Here is a 26418-nt window from a genome sequence, read left to right as displayed (position 1 = left end):
AACAGCTTCATAAGCACCTTTACAAGTGCCAGCTCAACTCTGCAGGCTTTGCATGATGGTGGAATCACGCTGAAATAGCCGGGTGGGCTATAACTTATTCCAGATTCCTGTGGCTGGTCAGTTCTCCTGGTAGGCAAGTGCTGCAGCAAACCACTTCCTCACCTTCTCCGTGGTGTTATACACCCACACTGAAGCTGATAGAGGGTATAGTGATAGAATACAGACTACTTTCATGGGTCATACAAGAGACAGGACAGTTCTCAAAAGCTCTCACCCTCCTGACCCGGCAACATAGGCTGCACATTCACATGAGAATAAGGCACAATCAGGCTATCATATTAACAAAGTCTATTGTTTTCAAACAGCTGAACTGTTTTAGATTAGTGATGACTTCTTTTCCTGTGTCCTAGTAAAAAGGGGGCCTTGTTTCAGTTCTAGATCACTCCTGGCAAGTCAGCTGGGAACATGCAGAACACAATGTACACCAGATTCCAGCACACTGCTGCCTTCCTGCTCTGAGCTTTGTCATCAGCTTGCATGAAAACAAGGCACAGGCCCATCCCACCAAAACTTGTTTTGCTCAGTTTGTTTTTGTTTCAAAAGGTCCTTCAGGGGAAAGAATCTGGTCAAAAATCCAGCCACAATTCAAATTGTTTATATAAAACACACTTGGGGCTCCAATCTGTGGGAGCAATATTTTTAAATGTTTGTGTTTTTTGTTTCTGATTTGTTGTTCTTACTCAATGTTCTGATGTTGGTATGAATGAAGCCAGACAAAAACCCAAGCATTACTTTAACAAATGTAATCCAGATACAATGGGCTAGATTTACAGAGCAGCCATGCTTATTCATGGTGTAGCATGAGGATGCATGATGAAGGCGAGCATAATAGGCCCAATTTACAGTTGCCCCGAGGCCTCTTCAGAGAGCACCCCTAGCACAGAAGGCCTGTTTGCAGCACGCAGAGCCAGCTCTGTGTCTTTGTTACTACTTGTCCCAGGATAGGAATCGTTCTAAGGCAAGGCAGCACAAACCTGAACAAAAGCTACTGGGATAAAAGGCTGCAGTCCTTGAGAAAAAACCAAACCTCCCTTTTCTCCCATATCCTCTCCTTTTTCCCAGTTTCAATGATTGATACTGAACTGGAGAAACCTCTGCAGATATGGGGACATCTTCCCCTGCTATACCTTTTCAGACGTTAAAGAGAGGCATTTGCCCTGCACCAACTCAGTGCCTGCAATCTTCCAGTTAGCTTGCAAAGCAAGTGGTGGACACAACCTCTTTTGCAGTTAGACTCAGCTCTCCTACAGATCATACGTACCAGTGATAATTCTCAGAAGAACTCAGCTACCCCTCGAGCATCAAACTTAGTAGCCAAGTTTCCAAGGCAAAACTTGAATCACTCACCAGGAAATGATGGCCATTTAGGGAGTTACTGAATGCTTTGAAAACTGTAGTTCTATTTTTTTCTGCCCAAAAACTAGTTTTGGAAACTCTTAATACGTTGACTCAAAGTTCTACTGAAAATGCATCCTGTAATGTTTGCTTATGACTTTGCTGGTAGTTATGTTCCTCCCATCAACCCAAATTTACATGTTTTTACCTTTCAGTAAAAATTTAGTATTTCCATGTTAGAGAATCCTTCCAAGCTTTCTTTGTCTCAATTTTATCCTTCTCATCACTCCTTTAAGTATGTTTGCTGCTCTGAGTTTGGCTTTTTCTGACTACAGTAAACAGAGCTGCAAATCCAAAGGCAGACAATGATGTTCTTACTGCTGAGAATTCTTATTTGGAATATGCATCATCTACCACTTATTTTAATTTATTTTTTAACAGAGCATAAAGAAGAACACAAAAATATGGTTTCTTCCCAAGTCATCTTGTTTTATTTCCTCATTAGGTACAGGCTCTAACCAGGGACCAATCTGAGACACGCATCTTCTTTCAGCAACAAGGGATAAAATATCTTGATAACCCACTAATAAAGGCTGACCTTAAACATTGATCTTAAATTGTCTGCCCACTCAAAGAATAAATCTCGCCTTGGTTCTCAGAAGCAACTACCAGTTCAGCTGAAAGCTGTTAGTTTTAAAGAATCATGTCTAGAAAGCAAGGCACATCTTGTTCTGCTTAAGATGACCCTACGTAGCCATTGGACTTCAAGAAGAGATAACTAGTCACGACAAGAAGCTCTAGAAGAGTGTGAACTTGACTTAGAACTCCTACCAAAATTCCAGTACATTGGAAAGGTAGATAAGATGCAGAAAGTCATAGGTTAATGACTACAGGCCTGACTCTAAACACTCCTAAATTAAAAAATGTTAAGCTCTTTCTTAGGTACAACATTGAATAAGGAGATGGATGCAAACAGAGGAATAAAAATTAATGTTAGGAAATAAAACTGGAAAATTATTCAATCTTTTTCTGCAAAGACAAAAATTGCCTGAAAGCTAAGGTTGACTCACTTAAAACCAAACTGTTCAATTTATGCTTTTAATGACCCTCATATAATCCACACAGAAAATTATGGCAGAATTTAACCCAGCATGCATTAGCAGTTTAAGAGTGATTTATTTCGATCCTGTTGAGATTGTCAACATTTTTACAAATATGACTTCCAAAAGAGAGAGGGCATTATAGTTGCATGGCTGTGCTGGATGGGACAGTGAAGTACAGAATGTAAGACTGTAAGTGCTAGAAGTCCAGTGGGGGTAATCTCAGTTTCTCCTGTCCCAGTTAACTTCTGGAATGTTGTTCTAAAGCTGAGTGAATTGCTTAACTGACTGTGCTATTTGGAGTCTTGTATTTTAACTTGTCTCTTTTCCTGATGTGACATTATGTATGGACACACTTTGCTCTCTTTTTTTTTGTTTATTTTGGATAGCCTCCAAAATTCATAAATAAGGGTCACTAAAGAAAAGGTGGTATTACACAAGGGAAAAATCTCCCTTATTTCATCTAGTTTGTTCTTTATCTTCAAACATTTTGGACCAATTAATGCTCCACCCTTTCAGAGACACACACTTCCTAAGCACAATGAAAAACTATGTTGCAAATTAATGATGCATTGATATGAACACTACTGCAAAGGAAACAGTTTGGTAAGTATTACTTACCCTTCAAAGAGATTTTGACTTTCAAAACAGAGCATGAAGCATACCTCTCGTCCAGCAATAGAATGATGTACTCCTTTCAAATGCTCTAAAGGTAGAATTAAACTTTTCCCTGAAAAACTTCAGCAACAAGATACGAGAAAAGCAACGCTACAGAAAGCGGTAGTCTGTGTCACTGCAAAGGCTACCAAGCATTCTGTCATTATTGAAACTAAACTCTATTCTTGTTTTTTCATAATTTTTTTCATCTCACCCTCTTCTTTCTCCTTTCTCTATCCTGCTTCTCTGCATGGGTTTTCTTCTTTGATGGTATACTCCTTCTCCACTTCACTTTTGGCCTGTTGTTTTACTCAATGTCATCTGCCCATGTCTCTCACCCTTTTTGCCCTGTATGTGAAGTTCTGCATGGTTTCACCTGCCATGGACAGTGTCTTCTACCCTACCGATATATTCCCTCTCCAAGAAAAGGTTAGGTTGGTTTTTCTTGTCCTTTTTTCCTACATGGTCTTTTTTTTGTCTTTTTTGTTTGTTTGTTTGTTTCAAACAAGTATTTAGAAGTAAGCTGAAGAAGTCAGTTGCCTGTCCTTGCAAGTCACACCACAAACCACTACAATTCTACAAACAAGCTGCAGAATTTAAGCTGCAAAGTGACTGATACTTACTGTTTTTCTGACTGTACATGTTTATTTTGCAGGTGGGAAGAGAAGAGGAAGTTTTGTGAATTAACAGTGATTTTCTTCAATGTGTGTCAACGATTAGCTTGAGCTGTGTGGTACTACCATGTAGGCAATCTTTGAACTAAAATGTTTAAGGCTGCAAGTTGCTTATGATGATGAAATGTGATAATGAAAATCCTGCTTCATTTGCAATGCCCTGTGACGTCTCTGCCTGTGTCTCTCTGTGATGACCATGCTCTTCCCAGGGAATGTTTTAAAATAGACTACAGTTTGCAAATAAAAATATCTAATCTACTCATGTAAAATTTCATTTTTCTAAAGCAGTTAAGCTCCTTTGGGTATGAAGCTGAGGAATTCACCCTTCTTGGACCCTAAATCAATGATCAAAAAGTACAAAGCATGAGCCTTGATACAGCAGACAGAAAACTGATATATACTATAGACTCGACCTAACAGCTGTTCCGAATACCATTGCAAGGGGCAGACCCTTATGAGGAGATTAAGAGCAGTACTACTTCCAATTTATCAGTTTCTTATGAATGAAAAATTAATTGGAAGCACATGGACAACAACAGATGAAAGAAATTGATATCACTTTGTCTCTAAGTCTGATGAGCAAAATATGAGGGGTGAGCCCAAACTGGAATCTTATACCTGTGGCCTTTTCAGACATTAGGGGAGACAGGATGCAGATCTGAACTTCATACATGTTCACCTGTCTCTGAAAACAAATCAACAGCTCAAAGATTTTTGTTACACAGATATCCCTTATACCGATTTTTAACTGTAGCAGCTGGTTGTTCTGAATTTTCAAAACTGCACCCATATATGCTGCTACTCAAATTAGCTCACAGTTTTCTTGTGGGGCTGCAGCAAACTTTTTTTTTGTGCAAATAAGCCTTTTAAAAGCCACAAGCTTCATGTTATTCATTTGATAGTCATGCTTTTTATCATAACTAAGAATATACAGTAAAGAACAGCATTAAAAGAATGTAGAAAAAACAATTGCACCACTTTGCTGGAGGGTATTTTTGGTGTTTGCAAATCCCAGTACTACAAAAAGAGGCTGGAACAATTTAGTATTTTCTTCCTTATTCTGAATGTGGCTTTTGCGTGTGTGCATGAGACAAACATAAGCACACTGGTGAGAGGGAGTCCCAAGAATAGCACTATACTCACAAAGCCACAAAGAACCAAAGACGTACTTCCTAGCTTACAGAGAAAACAACTAGCTGCAGCTGAAGGTAAAGAGCTGGTATAGCACTCTAACCTAAATACCAGGCAATCACACATATTCTCTATATTTGATTCCTAACAAAATGCAAAAGAGTCAGATTAGAAAGGACATGTTAAAGATGACCGAGTCTTCCATGGGTATTCTTGATGCTGTTCAGCTTGTTAGCTCTCTCTGCATTCTCCCTGTTAGACTTAGCCCAGCTGCTAGGGCAGACCAACACAGCAAGCAAGAGGCGATACTTAGTAATTATATAGTTGTGTTTCCTGCCTTCCCACACTGTTCATTGCTTATGCTTCTGCACAAAACACTCATTTGTACAAGGCAGGACAAGACTTAAAGACAAAGAACAGGTACCAAGATATTTTTAGGAAAAGAAATATTAGAATTCCTAAAACTGTTCTTTCGTATACATTGTGTTACGGCTAAGATACGCTTCTTGCCTGCCTGAGCACACATAGGAAAGCAGCTTCTCTTTCTCCCATTGGCAGCAATAACAATACTTCCTGTGATTTTGGTATTCTTATCTTTCCTTGGGGGAAAGGTGTTTTAAGCAGGGAAGGTGGGAGTGTGGCATATTTTTCTGGTGTACTGCCAATGTCAGCCAACGCATGAGCACAACTGCATCCCAATAATTCTCTCCATATGCAAAGAAGATCCTCAAGAAAGATTATCCTTGCCTGGAGACAGGAATGGGTTCTGCAAGCTCGTAATTACTGCTACAAGCTAGTATTTGCTATTGCTGTATTCAACTTAACCATTAAAATCAACTGAGGTTATCTGTGAGAGAACTGAAATATAAAATACTTCAACTGAATACAGAGAAGTAATGACAGAGATTCAAAGAATATAATCGTTGTCATGAGTAGAGTTAATAAATAACTGATATAAGGTAATTTCTTTCTACCTAAATACTTCACAGCCAGTTCATGATTTACTGAATGGAATACCTATTTATCAAACTGTATCTATGAGTAACTTTTACCTAGATCTTCACATAGGTTGTTGCAAATATTTTGTCCTAAGTATCTACCCTTTACTTGTCAGAGGCATTATTTTTTCATTTACATTGATCAACCACGTAAATTATATACCGTGGTTTGGCTTTCTATTAAGCTGTACATGATTTTTGGCAGTTAATCACAATCCACTAGAATAATTACCCAAACTGGGATACAGAAAAAAAATCCAAACACATGCAAACTATGTAAGATCTAAATTTTTTTTCAGAAATGAATTTGTTATTCTGAGCTATCTCACACCTCATGTACCATTCTGTCATCATCACATTATTTATGTTACTGCTTTTACCACCGTACTTTCTCTTCATAGTATCTGTGAAGAACTGTAAAAATGTAAATAATTCAGGCAAACATACAGTGTCTTCTAGAAAGAAAGATCTGAAATCCAGCTACTACTACTTAGCTGTGGGGAATTCATCAGAGTGAATTCACATTTTTAAGTATCAGCAAAGAACCAGAAATTATTTGGTAACATACAGCTAGCAGCTGAAATCATAGCTCTATCAAAGCCAATGATTAACTGTCAACCTTTTTCTTACAAAATAACCTGAAATAAAGGCACTATCTAAAGTTTTCTTATAATGAGGAAAAGATAAAAAATTCTGAATTGTCTCTTCCTTTGCAAAACATTATAATAATATTTTCACAAATTATATTTTGTTATCCTCTTAGGAGAGAACTCTGTATGCACCCTCAAAGCTCTGTACACACTGTACTTATTGTAGCAAAGTTTACTTCAATAAAATGGTGCATTTTTTTTAGAAACAGAAGAGTAATGAATTAGGAACTGCACTATTTGCCTAAGTAGATCAGTCATCTGAGATGTGCTGCTGGTTCAGAGCACTAGTAACGGTGGCAAAATAATGAAAATAAAGCTGCTATAGAAGACTTAATTTCAAGCAATAACAACAGAACAGTGAAGCACTGCATGGTAAAAAAACTTAACTACCAACAAAAAAATGGCAAAAAGAGCTGCTTAGACAGACCTGTATGTCATGGATAGAAAGTGAAGACAGAAAGAGCAGGTGAACTGCAGCTTGGATCAGAAAGACAGTGGTAGATATCATATGTTAAGAGGAGAAACTGAACCCATATTAAAATTTGGGGGTTTTGGCACAGCATTATTGTCTATAGATTATTCAACTTTATTAAATTTCTCACTATTTTTTCCAATATTTCAATGAGAGAGATCTGCAGTCTCTTTTATTGCAATGCAGCTATTAAAAGCTGAATTTCAACTTGTTTTGTATAGAACAAGTACTGAGCTGTCTCTGGAGAACTTCATTGCAGTTTATCTGTGTAGTTTACTCGCATCTTATTTTATCTCTCACCTTTGATACTAATCAGTCATGGCTGCAGGTCAAATCTTTTTGCATTGGAAACAATCACAATAACCAATCCAGAAGTAAACCAGCCTATAATGAAATTCACTGCCTAGGGCTAAACATAGAGCTAACATGTGTTTAACAAATCAAAGCTTGTATTTATCACTTGTCACCGTTTGTGTCTTTGTCTATTGGATGGGGAAAAACAATTAAGAAGCTGAGCAGTAAAGAAAAACTTACAAACAGCCCAATTTCTGTTCAGATTTGTTGGTCTGTTACTTTGTCAAAATGCAGCCTGCAAATCATGCCACCACAGAGTAGCAAAATGTTTAACAGAAAGCGTCTGTGGGTGAACCAGTTCAGAATACAAACACCATTGGTACAACATCAGCTGAAAACTTTACATAAGGCTGAGAGAATTTCAACTGACATCACTTATGTTTGCAGTCAGATTTTCTGAATCCACACTATAACTATATGGTGAAGAACTGAAATCCTGAAACCGAGGTACTGTGTTTCTCACCCTAATGGCTAGTGAAGCTAAGAGGCTCCTGCCCAGCACAAATCCAGAAAGCAGAAACTCAGGGTTTCCACGGGATGGGAGGGGATGGTCCCTCCTGGGGCCCTCCTGCGGGTCCCACCACGTGCAGTGCAATGCACAGTGATAGGCTTACTCGCACCAATAAAGTCAATCTGCATAAATATGTAGCCTCACAACCCTGGAAAGGTGATTATCCTTTCTTATAAAGATAGAAACAATAATGATTGCTTTGAGATGTAGCTTTATTTTCAGCATATTTTCTCAGGAGACATCCTAAAAAATATTTTCTCCTTCCTGTTATTTCTATTTACACATTTGCAAGGTAAAATTAATGATTTGGAAACAGGATTTCTGTTTACTAAGCCCAAAGCCCAGCATTTATCCCAGGTGTGAAGAGGTCAGTAATCTGGTGATATTCTTTTAAGGAAAAAAGCAAAAGAAGCCACTTTTTACCCTGCTCATGCCCAGCCAGATTTTGTCTCAAAAGCCACAGAACACTACTGTAGCAGGATCCTTTCAATGGAAATTCATTATACAACACACCACATCAGCAGCTCCTCTGCCCGAGGCTTCAACTGCAACACGGATAATAGTAAGTCCTCTGCTATAGTGTGCTGTGTAGTAGAAGAATACTGTGGAGATCTCATAGGCCTTGCACATAGCTACAGCATGCTCAGTATAATCAGATCATACTATGGAACACTACCTTGGACTTTTCAGTGTTTCCTGTAACATTCAGACTGCCCCATGATCATGCTATTTTATTTGCATTTTGTTTTCATAAGAATGACCAACTCAAATCTCAAACCAAATCCTCTGCCACAAAAAACCCTAAACCCCAGACATGTAGCGAACTTTATGTCAATTTTTTATAACCAAAAGACCCAATTCTTCTCACCGTTACGATTCTACTGACTACAGTCAAGTTCTTCACGATTTACATTCCTTCAATGTAAAATTAGTCTCAGTAGGGGGCTTAAAAATGATGAAACGAAACTCCTGATTAAACAACCAAAAATAAGTCTAAATAGATTATAAATTCTTTCACTTAAAATCCTGAATGATAGGATTCTGAAATTAATGGCATCCATGTGTCAGTATCATCCCATCTGCCAATGACAACTAGCTGAAAGTCCACGCAGCATTTAGCACCACATTATGTATCAGCAGATTTATTTTTCATTTAGAAAGGAAGGTTTGCTGTAACGGAATCCAACCAGAAGCTGAGTTACACAGAGAAAAAGAGCTGAATGCCTTGGATTGATCTCTCTTTCACTTGCAGAAAGTGAAGTGGCACCTTTGGCTACAAGGCATCCAGATCTTGATACCACATCTTGTGTGAGATAATACGTATTACAGTCATGCTGGGATGTTGACTTTCTGTGAATCAAAGGATAACAAGTGTCCCCATTTCCAAATTACTAATGTTCTTGCTTTGCTGTAGCTGTTATCTTTTTTTAAAACAATGTACAAATAGGAACTAAATAAGATCAGAGTTAAAGTTATGATACGATGTTAAACTACCACGTAGAGTAAGATGTTTCCCTATATTTAAGCACCTTTCACTTGCAAGTGCAAGATACCGGAATCAAGACTGTACTCTAGGGCTGAGATTGAGGCGGCTTAGAGTATTTTCAACAAGAAAGTCTGACTCAAAGAAAACTCTGAAGCAAAGACCAATCACCTAAGTATATTCCCTGTGGCTTGGGTGTTATAACATAATTATGGTCCTGATAGAATTAAAGTTGGGTGACTGCTTTAAAACTGGAGTTAAGCCCTAACAATTAATGAAGTAATCATTGGATATATTGGCTAAATCAAAGGCTATATTGGAAATAGCCTATTGACTTTTACAACTATAGTGCAAGTTTCACTACCTCAGCCTCAGATTGTGGCTACAGACACTGCAGATTGCATAATTCCAGATCTCTCAGAACCCTGGCAAATTTTGCTACATCTCACAAAGTTTCAGCATTGCAGACAACAGTGTGAGGTGCAAGGTGTAAACTGAACATCATCAGAAGACACACACTGTTCTCCTACAAGAGAATGTCTAAGGCCAGAGACTCTTTGAGTATTTTCTCGCTTGTTCAAAATGTCTGTGTTAGCATTAAGAATTATGTCTCTGGTCAATGCAGAGATACTATTAGCTTTCCTTTTACAAACATATTTCCTTTGCACATCAGAAAATCTGTCATATTTACTTTTGAGGCAAAGTTACACTGGTCAATTCCCTATGAAGCACTCACTTCTCATTAATTATTTCAAACATTCTCACTATCTATCTCATCTAAGGGAATACCACTACTTGGCCTCTGGCAATTATATTTATATTATTTTGATTCTTTCAGTACTACTTTATTGTGACTAGAATAACTAACTTCTGGCTTAATGGTTACTATTGACCGGACTCTCCTCTCTGCCCAGGCAGTGTGTCACAGCGGAAACACTGCAGGGAATCTTTGGCTTTGCTACTAGTCCTGCCCCACCACTCTAGCAGAGCCTAAGGGAACGCCTGGGCAGTGTAGAGCCAGCCTCGGTGACTCCATGCAACCACAGTGCATGCATGCATTTAACCTGTGCTGCATGCAGTTTGGCCATACTGCTCAGTCTTCCTACGACCCAGTGAAAAAAGACTTTTGAAGTGAAAAGCAGGCTTTTGTTTCTGCATTAATGACAGAGTACAGTCTTCACAGGATCTTTGTGGAATTCTCCTGGTCTATTTTTCCTTTGCCAATCTACTACTGAGAATGGGCAGCCTGTGCTATTAGCCAGCTGGATAACAAGACATGACTGAATAGTCTGCTTGATTAATACAAAAATAAGTAAACTCATATCAACCATTTTTCCCTTTTGTGTTCTGTCCCCTCTTGACTGCACTAGAGCCTCACCTACCGAGGCCTCAAGACAAATAAGCAGCCTGTCCTTCCCTTTGTGCTTAAGCTTGGATATGGACTCTCCTTCAGCAAACATCAACACTACTTCATAATTGGGTCACAGACCAGTGCAGAAACATGTCACATTCCCTTCCCCGTTGTCCTCTATGTTCCAGATCCACAGCACTACAACCAGACTGACAGACTAGTTCTGCCTGTAATGTAACTTAAAGACAGTTCACAATCAATGTATAACATAACAGAGTAATGTTTCACTATGAAAAATAACAGTCTTCGCATTGTTTGGACCACCTAGTGGACAGCTATTTTTGTGTGAGTAACAGTTATAACTAACAGTATAACATGTAGTATAGTCCTACATTATATATCACATGTATTTTATACACGTGTTCTTACTCCAAAAAGATATTTGCTATTTCACTTAGTTTTCACAATAGGTCTAAAAGTATACTTCACACAAAAAGACTGAATACAGATAAAGCAGTGCGTGAAAGCATCTGAATTTCTGAATGCAAGCCATGCTTTTAAAAGCACTCAAAGAAATTATTATTCTTGAACAGGTTTACTTCCTTAATAGTTACTCATTGAAGTGTGATCTATATGATCATCTATCTGAGTATCTTCATGCTTCACTAGGAAATTCCTTACTTCTCTGTATTTGCATGCTTATTCATTTATACATACATGTTTCTTAAATAGTTCAGATCAATGTTGCATTTATCTCTTCTTCAAATTCTATTCTATCACTTCACATTTTTTGAAGTCTCTCTAAATTACTGGGAAATGGCTCTGAATCACATGCTTGCTAAGGGTGTAATTCTGCCAGTTTTACTCTCTCTAATTGTTTACTTCAGACGCAATGTCTTTGATTTCAAGGAGACTAGTTGCAGGATAACATACAACATCCAGTGAGAGTAAGGATGGCAGATTTGGGCCCTGACTGCTTTGCTCAAGAGGATTTGCTGCAATAAAGATATTTCTGTTTGACAGGTTTATTGTTTAACATGTAATAATTTAAGATAGTAATGTACACATCCCCTGCAGTCCCACACTATGGATTCAAAACCCATATGGACAGGATGCATGAAGAGAGAATAATGGATTTCTCAACCTGCTGTGTTTACATACGATTCCGTTTTTAGAATGGAAAGTACATTATGCCTGTGTAGAAGACTAAAACTATTGAATTCACATTATCTCCTGTAGCAGAAGGATCTCCCTATAAATACCTATCTTACCTTTACATTGTAAATTGTTTGACTGGACTCTGTAAAGTTTAAACACATAAATTGCAGTATTAGGGCTCAAGTATTCAGATAAGTGTATGTAGATTTACAAGATTAAAGGTGTCCCATTAAACATATAAACAGAAATGTTAATGTATGGCACAGAATTATAAACAATTATTTTTCAGTAATAACCTGGAAATTAATCTATTATCATTTATATTTTGGCTCCAGTTAACAGATATCACATTACTAACCTACTTAATCTTAAGCTGTGGAAGGTATTCTGTGATCTAGTATTGAAGTCTGTATTCATGGATTTGCAAGGACACAATGACTACAATAACAGAGGAAAGTATTCTGATAGGTAATGATTCCCTGGAATACTCAAAGATAAACCAGTTAAAACTCAACAAATGTCATAATGTTTTACTTCAAGTTTTTAAACTCTTACTGACCATGGCAAAAATAATGTATCAGCAAATAAAATAAAAAAACACATTGCGTAGATCATAGAATTATTGTAGGCTTTCCCATGTTGCTGACTGAATCTTGTGCGTGTGAACAAACACATTGTCTTTCATTCTGCCAAACATGAGAGACTTCATTACTGTCTTCCACTTTTGAGGCTGGAAGGCAAAGGAAAGCTGAAGGTCTCAAAAGTCAATTTGATTTCTAGATTATTAACCACATTTTTAGTAGAAACCATATTTTAAAAATCTTTATACTTCTGCCACTGTAATTCAGGTACTTAAGGGATTTTTTTATATTTCCAGGTTGAAAATGTGTACAAGAAAGTTGGTTCCTTTATGTTTCCTGCCTTCCAAGGGATTGTTAAAAGACCTCATCAATATATAAAGCGAGTTACATGCTGACAACATGTAGCTTATAAATAGTAAACGAAAGATCTCTGTTACTTTATGAGATTTCTTACCTCCTCTTTTATGGGATCTCAAGGGACTTGACAACTGATGGTCTGCAACTGACTGGGACTGGCTAATTGATTGTGGATCATTCACTTCGAACGAATGTTTTTGAATAAGTGGCAAAGCAGAAATCTCATCCAAATTCTCCTGGAATAAAGAATGCTGGCTTAGGCACATAAGAAATGTATTGATTCCACTCTGTCATGATAACTTATAGTTGTGATCTCACAGAGGGCAACTTCTTATTTTCTACAACTCTGTGAAACATCTAATGCTAGATTTAAGTTATGCAAGATTTTTGTGGCTTTCAGCAACACCAACTTAGCATCCATGTCACTAACATTTGTTTACTTTTTCCATTTAACTTATCCCCTTTCCTCATGCAGTTAAATCATAGCATGCACTGTATGCTGATTTGCTCTCATAGTTAATTTGTATCTTTAGAAAAAAGCTATAGGAAGGTATTAATCTGCTTAACATTTCTAAGTACATCATCCAAGGGATTTTGTTTTTTTAATCTTACATATGCTCAGCAGAGTTACTGGCAAAAACTGTACATTTTCTCCATTTCATCCTTTCAACATCAAATGGTAAGCAGCAAAAATTGGATCAGACTTCAAAGACTATGCTGTGCTCCAAGTCACAGAGCGACTCCTCCATTTCACATATTGAATTCGAGCAGGATATCAAAGTGCTACCAAAGAACCTCAGGTCCTTACTAAAAAAGAGTCTCTAACATCTGTAGAAAGTGAAGTGCACAGACAAATCACCTCAGGGAGCAGCTAGCATTTATTCTCAGCAGCAAATTTCCAGCCTTTTGATTCTCTTATTCACTGTACCTCCCTGTCTTTCTACAGAACTAAAGTTCTTAGCAAGCAGGCTTTTGTCTCAAAGACTTCAAAACATCACTAACGGTTTCATGTTCAGATGGCTATGCCAAGCAGCCATGAACACATTGCAGAACTGTGGACTCAGGAATTTGAAGTTATAATGTGATGTTATTTTAGAATATAAACTTAGTAATACCTTTTTTGTTTGTTTGTCAAGAAAATCGGGCACCACAGGAGAAGGCTGGTTACTGGTTTGCTGCCTAAAAGCAAAGGAAAATAAAATATTTAGTTTAAATATTGTAATTTCTTCATTCTTATGAAGGGTTTACTGGCATACACATTTTTTTCCCTTTCCCCCCTCCTCCCCCAATTTCTAAATATGCACATACAATCAATTCAGAGAAAACAGACCAGTCCTATTTCCTTTTATAAGGAAGTGCATGTTATTAAACACAGTAACAGGCTATGAGCAATGAAATTGTCATTAAAAATTTGTGGATATGTGCATATGTGTAAAATGAGTTTATGAGAATTCTATAAAATTGAAGTAATGTATTAAAATTAATTTGACAAGATTTTACACTAAACTTTTTTTTCCAGGGCTGTGAAAATCTGTTTTCACAGAATTTAAACTTAGACCCTCAAAATGTGATGGATGAGGAAGAAATTAAATACATGGCTTTGTGTTCTCCTAAAGCCATTTGGGTTAAGCACAGAGCAAGAAGTAAGTGTTCTTAGATTCTTTGTCTATATCTATTATTATTTTATGATCACATTATGTCACCATAAAAATACTAAAGGCCAATTCCTGCTCTCATTAATGCTAATTAAAGTATCATAAAAATCTTCTGCAGGCCCTGATCCTTGTCAGGCCTTTGAAGCCAATGGATCTCTTCAATAGTAAAGTCCACCCAGACAGAACTTGCTCCAGAATCTTTAGCTATGCAAAACCAAAAAAAGATGCTCCCAATTTCATTTGATGGATAAAAAACCTGAGGTTCACAGATATTAACTGATATGCTCATGGTCCTGAAACTAGGATTAAGAGCAAGATTTTCTGATTGTCAAAACATGCCTCAGCCATTGCATCATTACTCTGCAACCCCCTCACAACTTTTCTGAAAATACAATTAATGTCAGTTGTATCTCTACTTATAAACATCTGAAATATATGCTTCAGCCATAAACTTTGCTTTAGACATATAACATAGCTTTTTTCATCGACATGGAAAAGCTTTACAAGATACTAAGTAGCTCTTTCAGTTTTACACAGTTATGACAACTGAATACATTTCAGCCCTTTTGGCCACAATGGGAAGGGGGAATGTAAAGAGCAAAAATTGCTTTACTGATTAAAAAATACAATGTATACTATCTCAAATTTCATTTTTTGTCAATACCTATGTTTCAGTCGGCAATGCTAGTTATAAATTACTCATGTAACAATAGAACAACGTTGTACTTTAAAAATATGTCTGACCACATGTGCCTTTTACCTTTCAAAATGCACCTTTAAAATGTACACTTTAAAAACACTTAATTGGTTGATTAAAATAGCACTACTGAAGGACTTGAAAAATTTTAGACTATTATGTATTGAATTTAGTAGCTGTATATCACCATGGATATATATTAGAGAACACATTTATTCTGTGACATCCACAGAGGCTACTGAAATATTTCAAGCCCTATTCGTAATAGCATTTAGGCTTTTAGGCTAATTAAGTTTGTCTGAATGTGTTACCCCAGCTCAAAAGCATTGGCTTGAATTGTTGCAAACTAATCACAACAACGATGGCATCACGGTTGTCGATAAGCTACCTCAGGGTGTGGGAACAAAATGAAGCGTTCATGAACATGGTAAACATTCAGCTTTCCTGTAATGTTGCAATTTCATAAATGAAGTTGGATTTGCTTGTCAGGTTTGGGGAATTTAAATTCCCCTTTACTCTCTGACACTAAGAAAGAAAAGAAAGAAAAGGAAAACATTCTGCCTAAAATGTAATTTGAATTTAAACTGGTGTTTTCCTTGGAGGAAATGAAGGGATGCGTGTTAAAAATGCATTCTCATTTTGTACTGGCACACTTCTTGTACAGAGAAGTATATAATATGTCTAGGACTATATTTGACATTGCATTTGTGCATGTACCATATTACAGGTAAAGTTCTTTATTACTATTTATCTGGTATATATATTACTTAGATAACCATTTATTCAGTGGGGTTAGATGACTTGCCACTTTTCCCCAAAATTACTCAAGCATTTGTTGAGATGATTCATTCTCACAATCCCCAATACTGCAGAAAATAAACCCGATATGAACTAAAAATCATGAATAATTCTTGAATATCACTGTGGTGGATTTAAAAGCAGTGCTGTTGGATCACTATGTGGCAAATGGCCTACAATGCCAAAATGGACTGAATCATCATTAAATTTAAATATTCAGGTTTTGGGGTGGTTTGGCTCTGGATCTAAATATGCAGCTTGAACTAATCTCTACCTTCTACAAAAAAAAATCTAGACTTTAGTATGGTTTTGCCAGTACTCCAACTTTTCCAGGGCTAGAACATTGTCTAAATGTTTAAAACATGAAGGTAAAGTTCAACAGCTTGCCTTCTGTATAGCTTAAGCTAGCAAAAATCAGCCTCTGGAATTCTGAAGCCCTTAGACCCCAACTGTCTTTCAGGATCCCAGTGATGCCATATTTCTAACTAGAACAATCCTAAGTTGGGTGGTATTTGGCACAAGATACCCCATCCTTCCACAGAATGTACTGTTGCTGATACGAGTATGTATTTCATGATTTCTAGCTTTTATTCACAAGCCTTCTGTTGAATTTTTCTCCCTCCATCCTGTTGAGAAGGAGGAGTGGCAGAGCAGATTGGTGGTCACCTGGCAGCCAGCCAAAGTCAACCCACCGCAATGTCAAACTGGCACAGAACACTTCTGAAAACATGGCATCAACTGTAGGTGCTCAGCACCTCAAGATCAGTCTCTGAGCTATTCTGAAAGTTTGGCTAGTATGCAGTATGAAAAATGCAATAGCAACAGGAAGGCAGCACAGCAGTAGTACCGTAAAGTACTGTAAAATGAGCTGTGAAGTAATTAGAAGCTCACATGACAGGAGAATCAGGGCCCAATGGGTTCCACTGCATGCCACAGGAATTGCAGACCTCCTATTTCCATCGCAAGCAATAACCTTAATGTTTGCTATGATTACAAATAGGAAACTGAAGTAATTAAAGGAAAGCAGAATGTCTTTACAACAGCTTTTACTCTGGAAAGAAATGAAAATTCATATTCAAAAGATGACTTATAGAAGAAATGACAGCGTGGTCTTGACAAAAATTGAAATTATCCAAAGAGGAAATTATGGATCAATAGGAGAAAGGTGTAAGCAGTAAATCACCAGGACCTGATGGCATTCATCTGAAGGCTCTGGGGTCTGATAGTGATGAGAAAATGTTATGATGCACATGTGAGGTAGCATGTATCCTCATTGCTACTACCCAATGTAAACTTTTGAGTAGGGTGCCATTACTGACTGACATTCATTTTGTGGTTTATTACAGTCCATGTACTTCTGTTTCTAATTCTAATCCTCTTAAACCCTTGTAACCATCACTCACTTAGTACTGATACAAATTTAGTAATCAGATTCTGCTTTGTCAAGCCATTAATAAGTAGAAATAAACACATTTGTGGAATTTGACTTTCAGATGCGTACTTCCTGTAGAACAGAGAAACGCTGATAATTATTCTTTGCCTATAACTTTCCAAACACCTAAGTTCGTATGCCTGTGTAGTTTTGTTCAGGCTTTATTATCCAGCCTTGATTACCTAAGTCTCATGTGAATGTCAAGAGTTTTACTAAAATGAACAGTTTCTGAGAACGTATGCTGACCGAAGCATGAACATGATACCAACTAGCTAAAGAGAGAAAGATGTAAGAAGAAAAATCAGAATGAATTTGACACAAGAGTGTAAACTGCTGTTGATGTCAAGTATCTTCTAACATGCATCCTTAACAGTGAGGAAGGGATACTCACTGATACGCTGTTATAGTTACAGCCGTAACTCATGTGTAATGAAGTCACTATGTGGAAACAAAGTTTTCTACTGTAGTACATAGTATAAGGCCACTGATCATGTACATATAGCTAACTTAGATTGTGGTATTTAGCAGTCACTGAGCTATATACAGTTCAGTGAGCTAGAGGAAAAAAAGAACAATATAGGAAGTATTTTCTAGGGTAAGTATCAGATCATTATTATTTAACACAATTTTCATGTGGGAGGGAAATGGATAAGAAGATGGTGGAACACGCAGGTTACAGATGCTTTGGCGAGATTCTAAAGGGATTTAAAGATACCTGAGGATGACAGCTAAATAAGAACATGAACAACGTAGCATAGATTAAGGCCCTTAGTCACTGATTATCCTCCTAAGAACAAGGACATTTATGAAATACATATTCACTAGAGATCTGTCAAACAAGTTAAAAACCACAGGACGTTTTATAAATTACTTCTCCCTTCTCCACAGATTATTCCTAATTAGCTCAAGAGACCCCTAATACTAACTTGAAATTGTAGCTATGCCATTGCAAAACGCAGTGTCTTTGATTTCACGTGATGACCAATTGTAAAATGGAGACAGGTATGAGGCGAGGCTGGTGTCTGCGCTGGCCTTGTGAGAGGGGAAACCCTGTAACACTCCTCCCTCCTCTGCCGCCTGCTCAGCCCTGTGCAGAAGGGTAAATCTGCTGCTCAGCACGGCTGTAAAAAGGGCTCTGAAAGTTTTTAATTTTCCTCATTTGAATTTAGTCTTGATCATGTTTGGCTCTCTAAAATAACTCTGCCCTTTTAAAGTTTTCAATGAGCTACTTTGGGAAAGGGTTCAACTGTGGTTCAGCTCCTTCACGCCACGCGGGTCTGCAGGTTCCTCTCAGTAGCTGATGTCAAGAAAAGGCTTGGCAAGTGTCACGTACACACATTGGATTTTGTGGGGAATTCAGATTTAATGTCAGTCTCCCAGGTGTACAATTAATCCCACGACCCTTTTTCAGTAGAAGGAGTCACAGGCAACTCCACAGCTTTGTGGAACTGAATGAAAAATATTTTTTCAAGAAGACAAACCTACCTCCCTGCTAAAGTTTACATTACTTTGCTATACCTATTTCTATTCCTATCAGAGATATTTGCCAATTCTCAATGTGTCTTTTGTTACTTGTGACTTCAGATTCATACAGGAAAGATTTCTGCATTTGAACACAGTTAATATGGGTTTTCAAGTCAAGCATATAAATGCAGGAAACACTTAACATGCAATGTTAAATGAACTAATGTGTGCATTTAATTTGCATTCTATGTCATTTATTAGCTTGAGTTTGTTTATGTCCTGCATTCACTGACTGAAAAGTGTGAACTAGGTGTAGAGATTCAATTTCCTTGAAGGAATTAATTTTTTTTAAAGTGCCCATTTCTTCTGAACACTTTGAAATTCATTCATTAGTAAAACTGAGTGCTTTATATTTATTCCAACACTGTAACTTCTTTTTTTAACAGATCTTTGAAAAAGCAGCAGGTTGTCATATATTTAAATGTATAGTTATATTCTTGTGCATACAACAGAACAGAACTGTATATGATTTTGCTTTCTGATCCTGAGTACCTTTAAGCTCATTTTTAATTTTCCAAAACTACCAGTTAGAAAAAAAAAAAAGAAACAAAAATAAAAGAAATTAAAGGAAATGAAGATAAAACAATATTTTATTATTCTGTAATCTAGTTCCATGGTACGTGAAGCCACAGTAAGGCTGTCTTCTCTAGGGACAAATTACCAGCTACTGTGTTAAACATCTGCACTATTATTCAGCAGCCTTCCTGTTTCCGACAAGTTTCCTGTATGACTGAACAGCCATATGCTTAAAACACAACAGCCAAGTAACAGCTACACATAGAAGTGAGGCTTGATTTATGGGAAGTAAGTTATCAGGTTTAGTTGTAAGATTCTGAATATCACCTGTGAAATGCTTAACATTTTCAAGTCTCACTGAAGTCACTAGAACCTGAGGACATTGCTGAGAAATTTACAGGATTAGGCAAATAATCTGCAATATTTGTTGGGGTTAAACTCGAGAACTGCCAGCAGTAATGGCAGTTTAGCAACTCCAGGCAAAAGAAGGTATGAATTTATTTATCTGTGTGATCGTGCACAGGTATCAAGACTGGGTGCAAGACCTGAATGGCCAATGTATTTTACATAGGCACCTTCAGGGCAGATATCTAAAGGCATTTAAGACATTGATTTCAGTGCAAGTTCGGTGACTGAATATCTTAAATTTCTGTATATTTGTGCTTCATAGAGCCCAAATTCACGTCAACAGTTACTGAACCATAAAATATTCATGAGTCTCAAGGGATGTAGAATTAAGCAAGCTGTACCTAATCCAGAAAAATACATTTGTTTGGAGAGCAACAAGGAATTTGAGAAACAGTCCAATGCAAAAGGGGAAGAAAACCATTCCTGGCTAACTACACATAAAAAAAGATGAGGAAAAAAGTTTAAAGAGGCTGTGTGTCTCCAAATAAGTCCATATGAAAGCTCTAGATCACTAAAAAGAAGAAAAAAAAAAATCTATTTACGTTGTAAGTAATTATAATTTGGGATACCAAAGAAAACTGATAATAGACAGATTATTAGCTCTTGCTTTCAAACATCAGTGCAGGCTAGAGAACAAATGACCATGTGATCATCAATAGTTTTAAAGAGATCACAAGATAGACACCCCTTAAGTACTTAAGAAACAGAAAGAGCTGCATGCACCTGAAAGGAATCATAAATTAGGAAACTCATTGCCCCAGTAAGCAGTGAGGCAACCCAAAGACAGAACTATGACAGTAAATTGCAGTGGGCTCATTCTTTTCCCTGAAAATAATTACTGAAAACATTTATTTATTTATTTATTTATCTGCCTATTTATTTATTCCTTGTTCAATGGCCTGAATCTTTTTCTTGCTGAAAACAGCATACTGCAAGGAAGAGATTCTGGAGCACTATTAACCTACAAGAATGCAGGTGGTTACATCTGAACAAAATCCTATAATAATGCACCAGAGCATGTAGCAGACATTATTCAGACAAAATTGTCCAAAGTTAGCATGGAAGTTAACATAACTTAATGTTATAAGCATACAGAGAGAAAGAAAAATCATTCTGGAGAAGGTAACTTATTTAAAAAAAAAAGCCTTCTCCATTAAGAATTCAGTAACAGCATCTAGTTACAGTCAAGCAAGTCATTCATTTCCTCAGAGAGCTCTTAAGAGGTGTAACAGAATCTGTATTTATATGCTATATAGGAAGCATATAAAGTAACAGAAATAAGAACTGGAAGAAGCACTGAGATGTCCTCATGCCCATGCCACAGCAGGAGAGATCTCATAACTCTTAGTCACTGAAACTTGCTGATCAAATGGATTAATCCAGCAAACGCAGCTACCTCTCCTAGAACACTGTTGGAGAGAGAGATTCTGACAACAGCTGAGTATGTAACAGATCCTTCTTGCCTCTTATACCCAAGGAATTGTTAAGGGGACATTGGTCTGGAGTGACTCCATTGGTAAGGAAGGTTAAAACACCCTTTTGTCTACAAAGAGAAGGGCACCACTATTATGGCTTAGAGTATTCCTAGGCTTTCTGTTGGCGACTTGTCCATCTGCTTCTTATGGCTCTTTTCCCTATCTCATTGTTGGTCTGCACGGAGCTTTACAGACACAGAAGGGTAACTTTCTACTCTTGAGAATTTAATAACATGCACTGCAGTCAATTCTGAAATGCTGAGCACTTGCAATCCTGTCCGCTATCTACAGTATTCTGGGTACTTCTGAGAAGTGCACAGAAACAGGACAGCAACCCAGGACAAACAGCACTGCAAATAAATCTAATTCCGCTAACTGGGAGAACATTGAGATGACTAAGCTGGCAGGGGGACTGGCCAACCTACAGGTGCTCATCCTCAGAAAATGGCAGATTCCCTAAGAGCTGGCTGAATCACGATGACACGCCTGCTCCTTTCAGATGTCATTGTGTGGAAAATGATTTGTTAGATAATAGACAGCAAAGGATTCAACTCACCAGTGCTCTTCACAGCCAAAATCAGAAGTAGAGCAGCTGCTCATAAGCTGAGGATCTGCTACACAGCCAGTGCTGTTTTTCAATCTTGTGTAGTTTTTACGAACAATATATCCCCTGAAAGCTAAAAAAAGTTACGAATCAGAGAAAAATTCTGCAGAGCCTGAAATGCAGACTGGCATCTGGCTCTGCAGTCCAGAGCTGAATGCCCTCAACTTTTGCTAAACCAGTGGACAGGAAGAACACTTAGCACCTCACAGGGGTGGCTCCAATGTTTGCAATGTTAACAACAGCTGGAAATTATACAGGTCTTACATTCATTGTTATAGTGACCACTTAGCACAGCCCAGGCAAGGAAAACAGGCCTCGAAATGAGAACATGTCTAATTTAAGTAGAAATCTAGCTGAGAATATATTAAAATACATAGCAGAAAATCACTCCCAAAACACCTTCTTTAATTACAACTCCCATGATTTGAGCTAGTCAGACTTTTACAGAATCAGAAGTTTTACCTGCTTTTATTGTGGGTAAGAGGGTGAGGAGCCAGGGACAGATATATTAAATTAAAACTAGAAAAATTAATAATGTCTTCTCCTATTTTTCAATTAACTGTAACCATAATAAAACATTTAAAATATCTCTCATACAAATAATCAGGGAAAAAACCTACAGATTGGAATTTATACCATTCAATAAGAAGAGCAGAACAAAACAATCACTAGAAATATTAAATGAAGTAGCAAGCATTCAGTGAAGTGAAATGGCAAAGAAAATGGCAAGGAACAACATTTTGAAGATATCTACATCCTTTATTTCCATGGACTGTCTCTGGATTTGGGTACCTAAATAACTTAATTACTTCTGTAGTTTTATCTGACAAGAGTTTGCTTGAATCCTTGACACCTGTGAGCAGTTAGTAATAAAGCTCCATCACAAACCACAGATAGTGATAATGCACTTCGGACAAAAGCCTAAAAAGTATTGCAATGTACACTTTAAAACCACAAATGGTTAAATTTTATTTTTTGTAAGGTTTACTTCAAGCATTATTTTAAGTAGAAATTCCTTGATAAAAGGGGAGAAATGGCAGAATAATAAAGAGAGCTTGTACAGTATCAATGCCATAGTTGAAGTGTACAACAAGCAGCTGCTGAATAAGAAGGCTGAGGGTTGTGAGGGAAAGGAGCTGTTTATTAGTCTAGCAGGACCGCACCTTAAACAATGAGACATTATGTAAAAGAAAATTGGAGCTAAGATCAGGAAATATTATGATTTTGAGGAAAAAAAAAAAAAAAAATCCCTGTCCAGGAAAAGCTGTTAAGCACCCTAAACGTGCAAACACAGGGTCAGTCGGGGGACTAATTACCCAAAGGAGGAGAAGAGCCCTCTCATTGGGGTTCCTAGAGTCCAGGGTTAAATAGTTAAATAGTATCCTACACTGGGATGTAAGATAGGCACAGAAATGGGGTCTAGGGCAACCTCATGTGGGATCAGGGTCAAGATAACATTGTACATTACAAAGGGAAATCAGGAGGTAGAATACATACAGAATACAGAATAAATTGAGAATAGAGAAGTTGATCAGAAGGTTAACAAGTTTTCCTTGTATCTCACATCTCTGTTTTTATGAAGACACTAGAAGTAGGCATTACCTACACAACAGAGAATAAAGACCCTGTAAGAATTTACAGTCCCACAATTATTACCAAATTATGAAATAATCAATTGATTTACCTTTTCTTCCATTTAACTACTCTTATAAATTTAGCTCCCCATTCATGGTTTTTTTTGTGTAGTGAAAAAATGGTGGAGGAAACAAAATAGAGTTATTTCGATTGCATCTGCTCCTTCCCTTAGGAAAGGGCTGTAACTAATTCCTTCTTTTCTATTTTAATTCCTGTATAGTGTTAATGGTCGTCTTTTCAGCCACCTACCTCCACAAAAACGTGTGGTGTTGCACTAATTTGTGCAATATAAGAAAATTAAAACCATCTGAACAATTCAAGCTCTGGTATGCAATGCACCATAACAATCCAAGCATTTCAGTGCTACTGAGGTTTCCAGGGTAAGAAGCAGCAAAAATTGCCTTTTAATGAGAGGTTACTAAAATAAATAACCATTCACTTTACAGAAGGCATGACAGAAGCTGGACCTGCTGAGGTGTTTTACTGAATACAGAGCTTAGGTATTGTGAGGCTGAGGAACTTTCTGCCCTTAATAATCAGACTGGAAAAGTCTGCCTGTTTGGCAGAGGAGAGGCAAGCATTCACTTGCCCCATGTGATCAGGCTTCCAATCCTTAACTATCCCCTACTGACCAGACAAGGAGCCTACTCCGATATTGGCAGCAGAGACAGCTGGCCAGCAGCCACCTCTCTGCAGCTGAAACACGCCGAGTATCAGTCAGTCGATGGACTACTATAAAGATAAAGAAGCACTGAAACAAATGAACTAATAAGATAAAATTCAGTTTTATCCTTAGTAATTTCTCAACTTTTAATAGTTCTTTGCATGTGTGTGTCTATAAAATAAACCCATATACCTTCTGTGATTTTATTTTTTAAAATTATTTTTCTTTTTCCCAGAGCCTCTTATTAATGTCAGTATAACCATTTTGGTCTTTCCCTTATTCACTACACAAAACCTGCTATATCTGATTTAATAAACATAGTTTTTAGCCTGTCTTTTGTTTTCATGCATATTTTCAATATCAACTCCTCTTCAACTTAACCTTTCCACAAGCTGGTTTCTAACATTCTTCTAGAATACCTTGAATCTGAGAGGTAAATGGCTGTATTTTTCCTACTTTCCCTTTGACTCATGGGATAACTGAAGTAGCAGGATAAACAAACTTCTCTCAAAAGCTTCATCGAGCATTAGTAGGACCGCATCTTTTCAACATTTATTAACTGGATCTATAATGTTTCAAAAGAAATGCATATGCAGAGAATCCTACTGGGGGAGTCTGAGAGGCTGGGAAGCTGCTCCATCACAGCAATTTGCATTACTGACTGGTGCTGGTTTTGACACTAAGCACTTGGCTCAAAGAGTGTGAAATTAGCAGACTCATGTTGCTACTGCTCCATGAACAATCACTGCATCATTGAAGAAGAATGATTACCAGCTGTCACCTCATTTTCACCTTATCCACTCTATATTCCAAACTTTCCAGCAACAGTATCTTTAACCCTGATTTTTACATAGCCAAAGATGACAGGATCTGAAAAGCAATATAGGAACTGAACTTAATTTTAGCACTTCTATTAGTAACTTGGTGTTAAATGTTTTATGTGCCACAATTTAGAAAATGAATTTTTACTTCTTGGACTGATCAGTTCTCACACACAGTAAGTTTTCTGTCAGCTCCAGCACCTAGCAAACCAAGAACATATTTACCTCAGGGAGTCTGAAATTTGGTGTCCTGCAGTTAAAAACCTGAATTTTAAGGTCTAAGTAACAAGGCATCTACATTACACAAAATGTTGCACAGTTCCAGATAGGAAAAGTCCAGGCATTTTTCCCTCCGATTCCCATAGGAAATATATAGTTACGGAGCAAATTGTGAAGCACAATGTAGAAAGATCAAAGCTAAACAATCACAGGTCTATACAAGAAGTATAAAAAAAGGAGATGAAGTAGTATTTTAAACAGCAGAAGGATTCATTCTCAGTCGTAAAAAACCATGTTAAGCAGACATTTTCTACACAGACACATTTTTGATCTATAATATCACCTAAAATAGTAGATAACAGCATCTCAGCAATGAAAGCTCACGCTTGCTGAAGACAAGATATCATGACAGTTTGTAATCAGAAGTTGATTTGCTACAAACAGCGTATCACTTTCTTAATTTGCCTGGTTAAAAGAGCATTCAGCAGCTTAACTAACAACATCCGAGAGGATTCATGGAGCCCATGAATCTGATTCTTCCCTCCATGCCAAATTTAATTCTAATGAACAGTAAAAAAGATGGAGAATGACATCCTTTGTTGAGTCCCATGAATACCTCTCCTCTTTCACCTCTCACTCTGGATGAATATTGAGTGATGCCTGTTTAAGAGCAAAAAACCCCAACCCTTGTCTTAAGTTCTCCAGCAGAAGCGTTACAAGAAAGCAGTATAAGCAGTAACTCTCAGTAACAAGCAGTGGCTACTAGGAAGGCTCACCAAGGCTGCCATCAGGACTGGTGTCGCTGATGCACATCACCACTTGGACGTACATTTTTAATCACCATGCACTACAGTCTCTGACCTTGAGACTTGGTCAAAGAAAGTGAAGATGATTGCGAAACTCTTTGTCAATATCAGCAAGCGAAAGGAATCTGTTTTCCCATGTATTGTTTGACAATTGTTGTTGTCCCCTCCTGATTTTAGCAAGGGCATGAACACCAGTAAGAATGGTCTCCTTTTCATCTCCTCAAAAACAGGAGAGAAAACCAAAAGGAAATGCAGATGTATTCACATCTCTGAGCTTAGCTTAGCTAAGGAT

At 37.4% G+C, this 26418-nt stretch overlaps 1 protein-coding gene across 1 annotated transcript in view; it reads right to left on the bottom strand.

Moving 5' to 3' along the window:
- The window catches only part of MYO3B (myosin IIIB), a 175533-nt gene that overhangs the window by 29217 nt on the left and 119898 nt on the right, over positions 1–26418 (bottom strand). Inside the window, exons 29-31 of the mRNA XM_010286583.1 lie at positions 21934–22054; positions 13988–14051; positions 12970–13108 (exon numbers count right to left, since the gene is read on the bottom strand). Of these exons, the coding sequence (XP_010284885.1) occupies positions 12970–13108; positions 13988–14051; positions 21934–22054 (324 nt within the window). The remainder of the gene's footprint in view (positions 1–12969; positions 13109–13987; positions 14052–21933; positions 22055–26418) is intronic.

This window comes from Phaethon lepturus, unplaced genomic scaffold (genome assembly GCF_000687285.1).
Source record: "Phaethon lepturus isolate BGI_N335 unplaced genomic scaffold, ASM68728v1 scaffold2230, whole genome shotgun sequence".
Classification (NCBI taxonomy): Eukaryota; Metazoa; Chordata; class Aves; order Phaethontiformes; family Phaethontidae; genus Phaethon; species Phaethon lepturus.
Note: the sequence above shows the minus strand (reverse complement) of the source record. Positions and strands in the feature narration are given on the sequence as shown.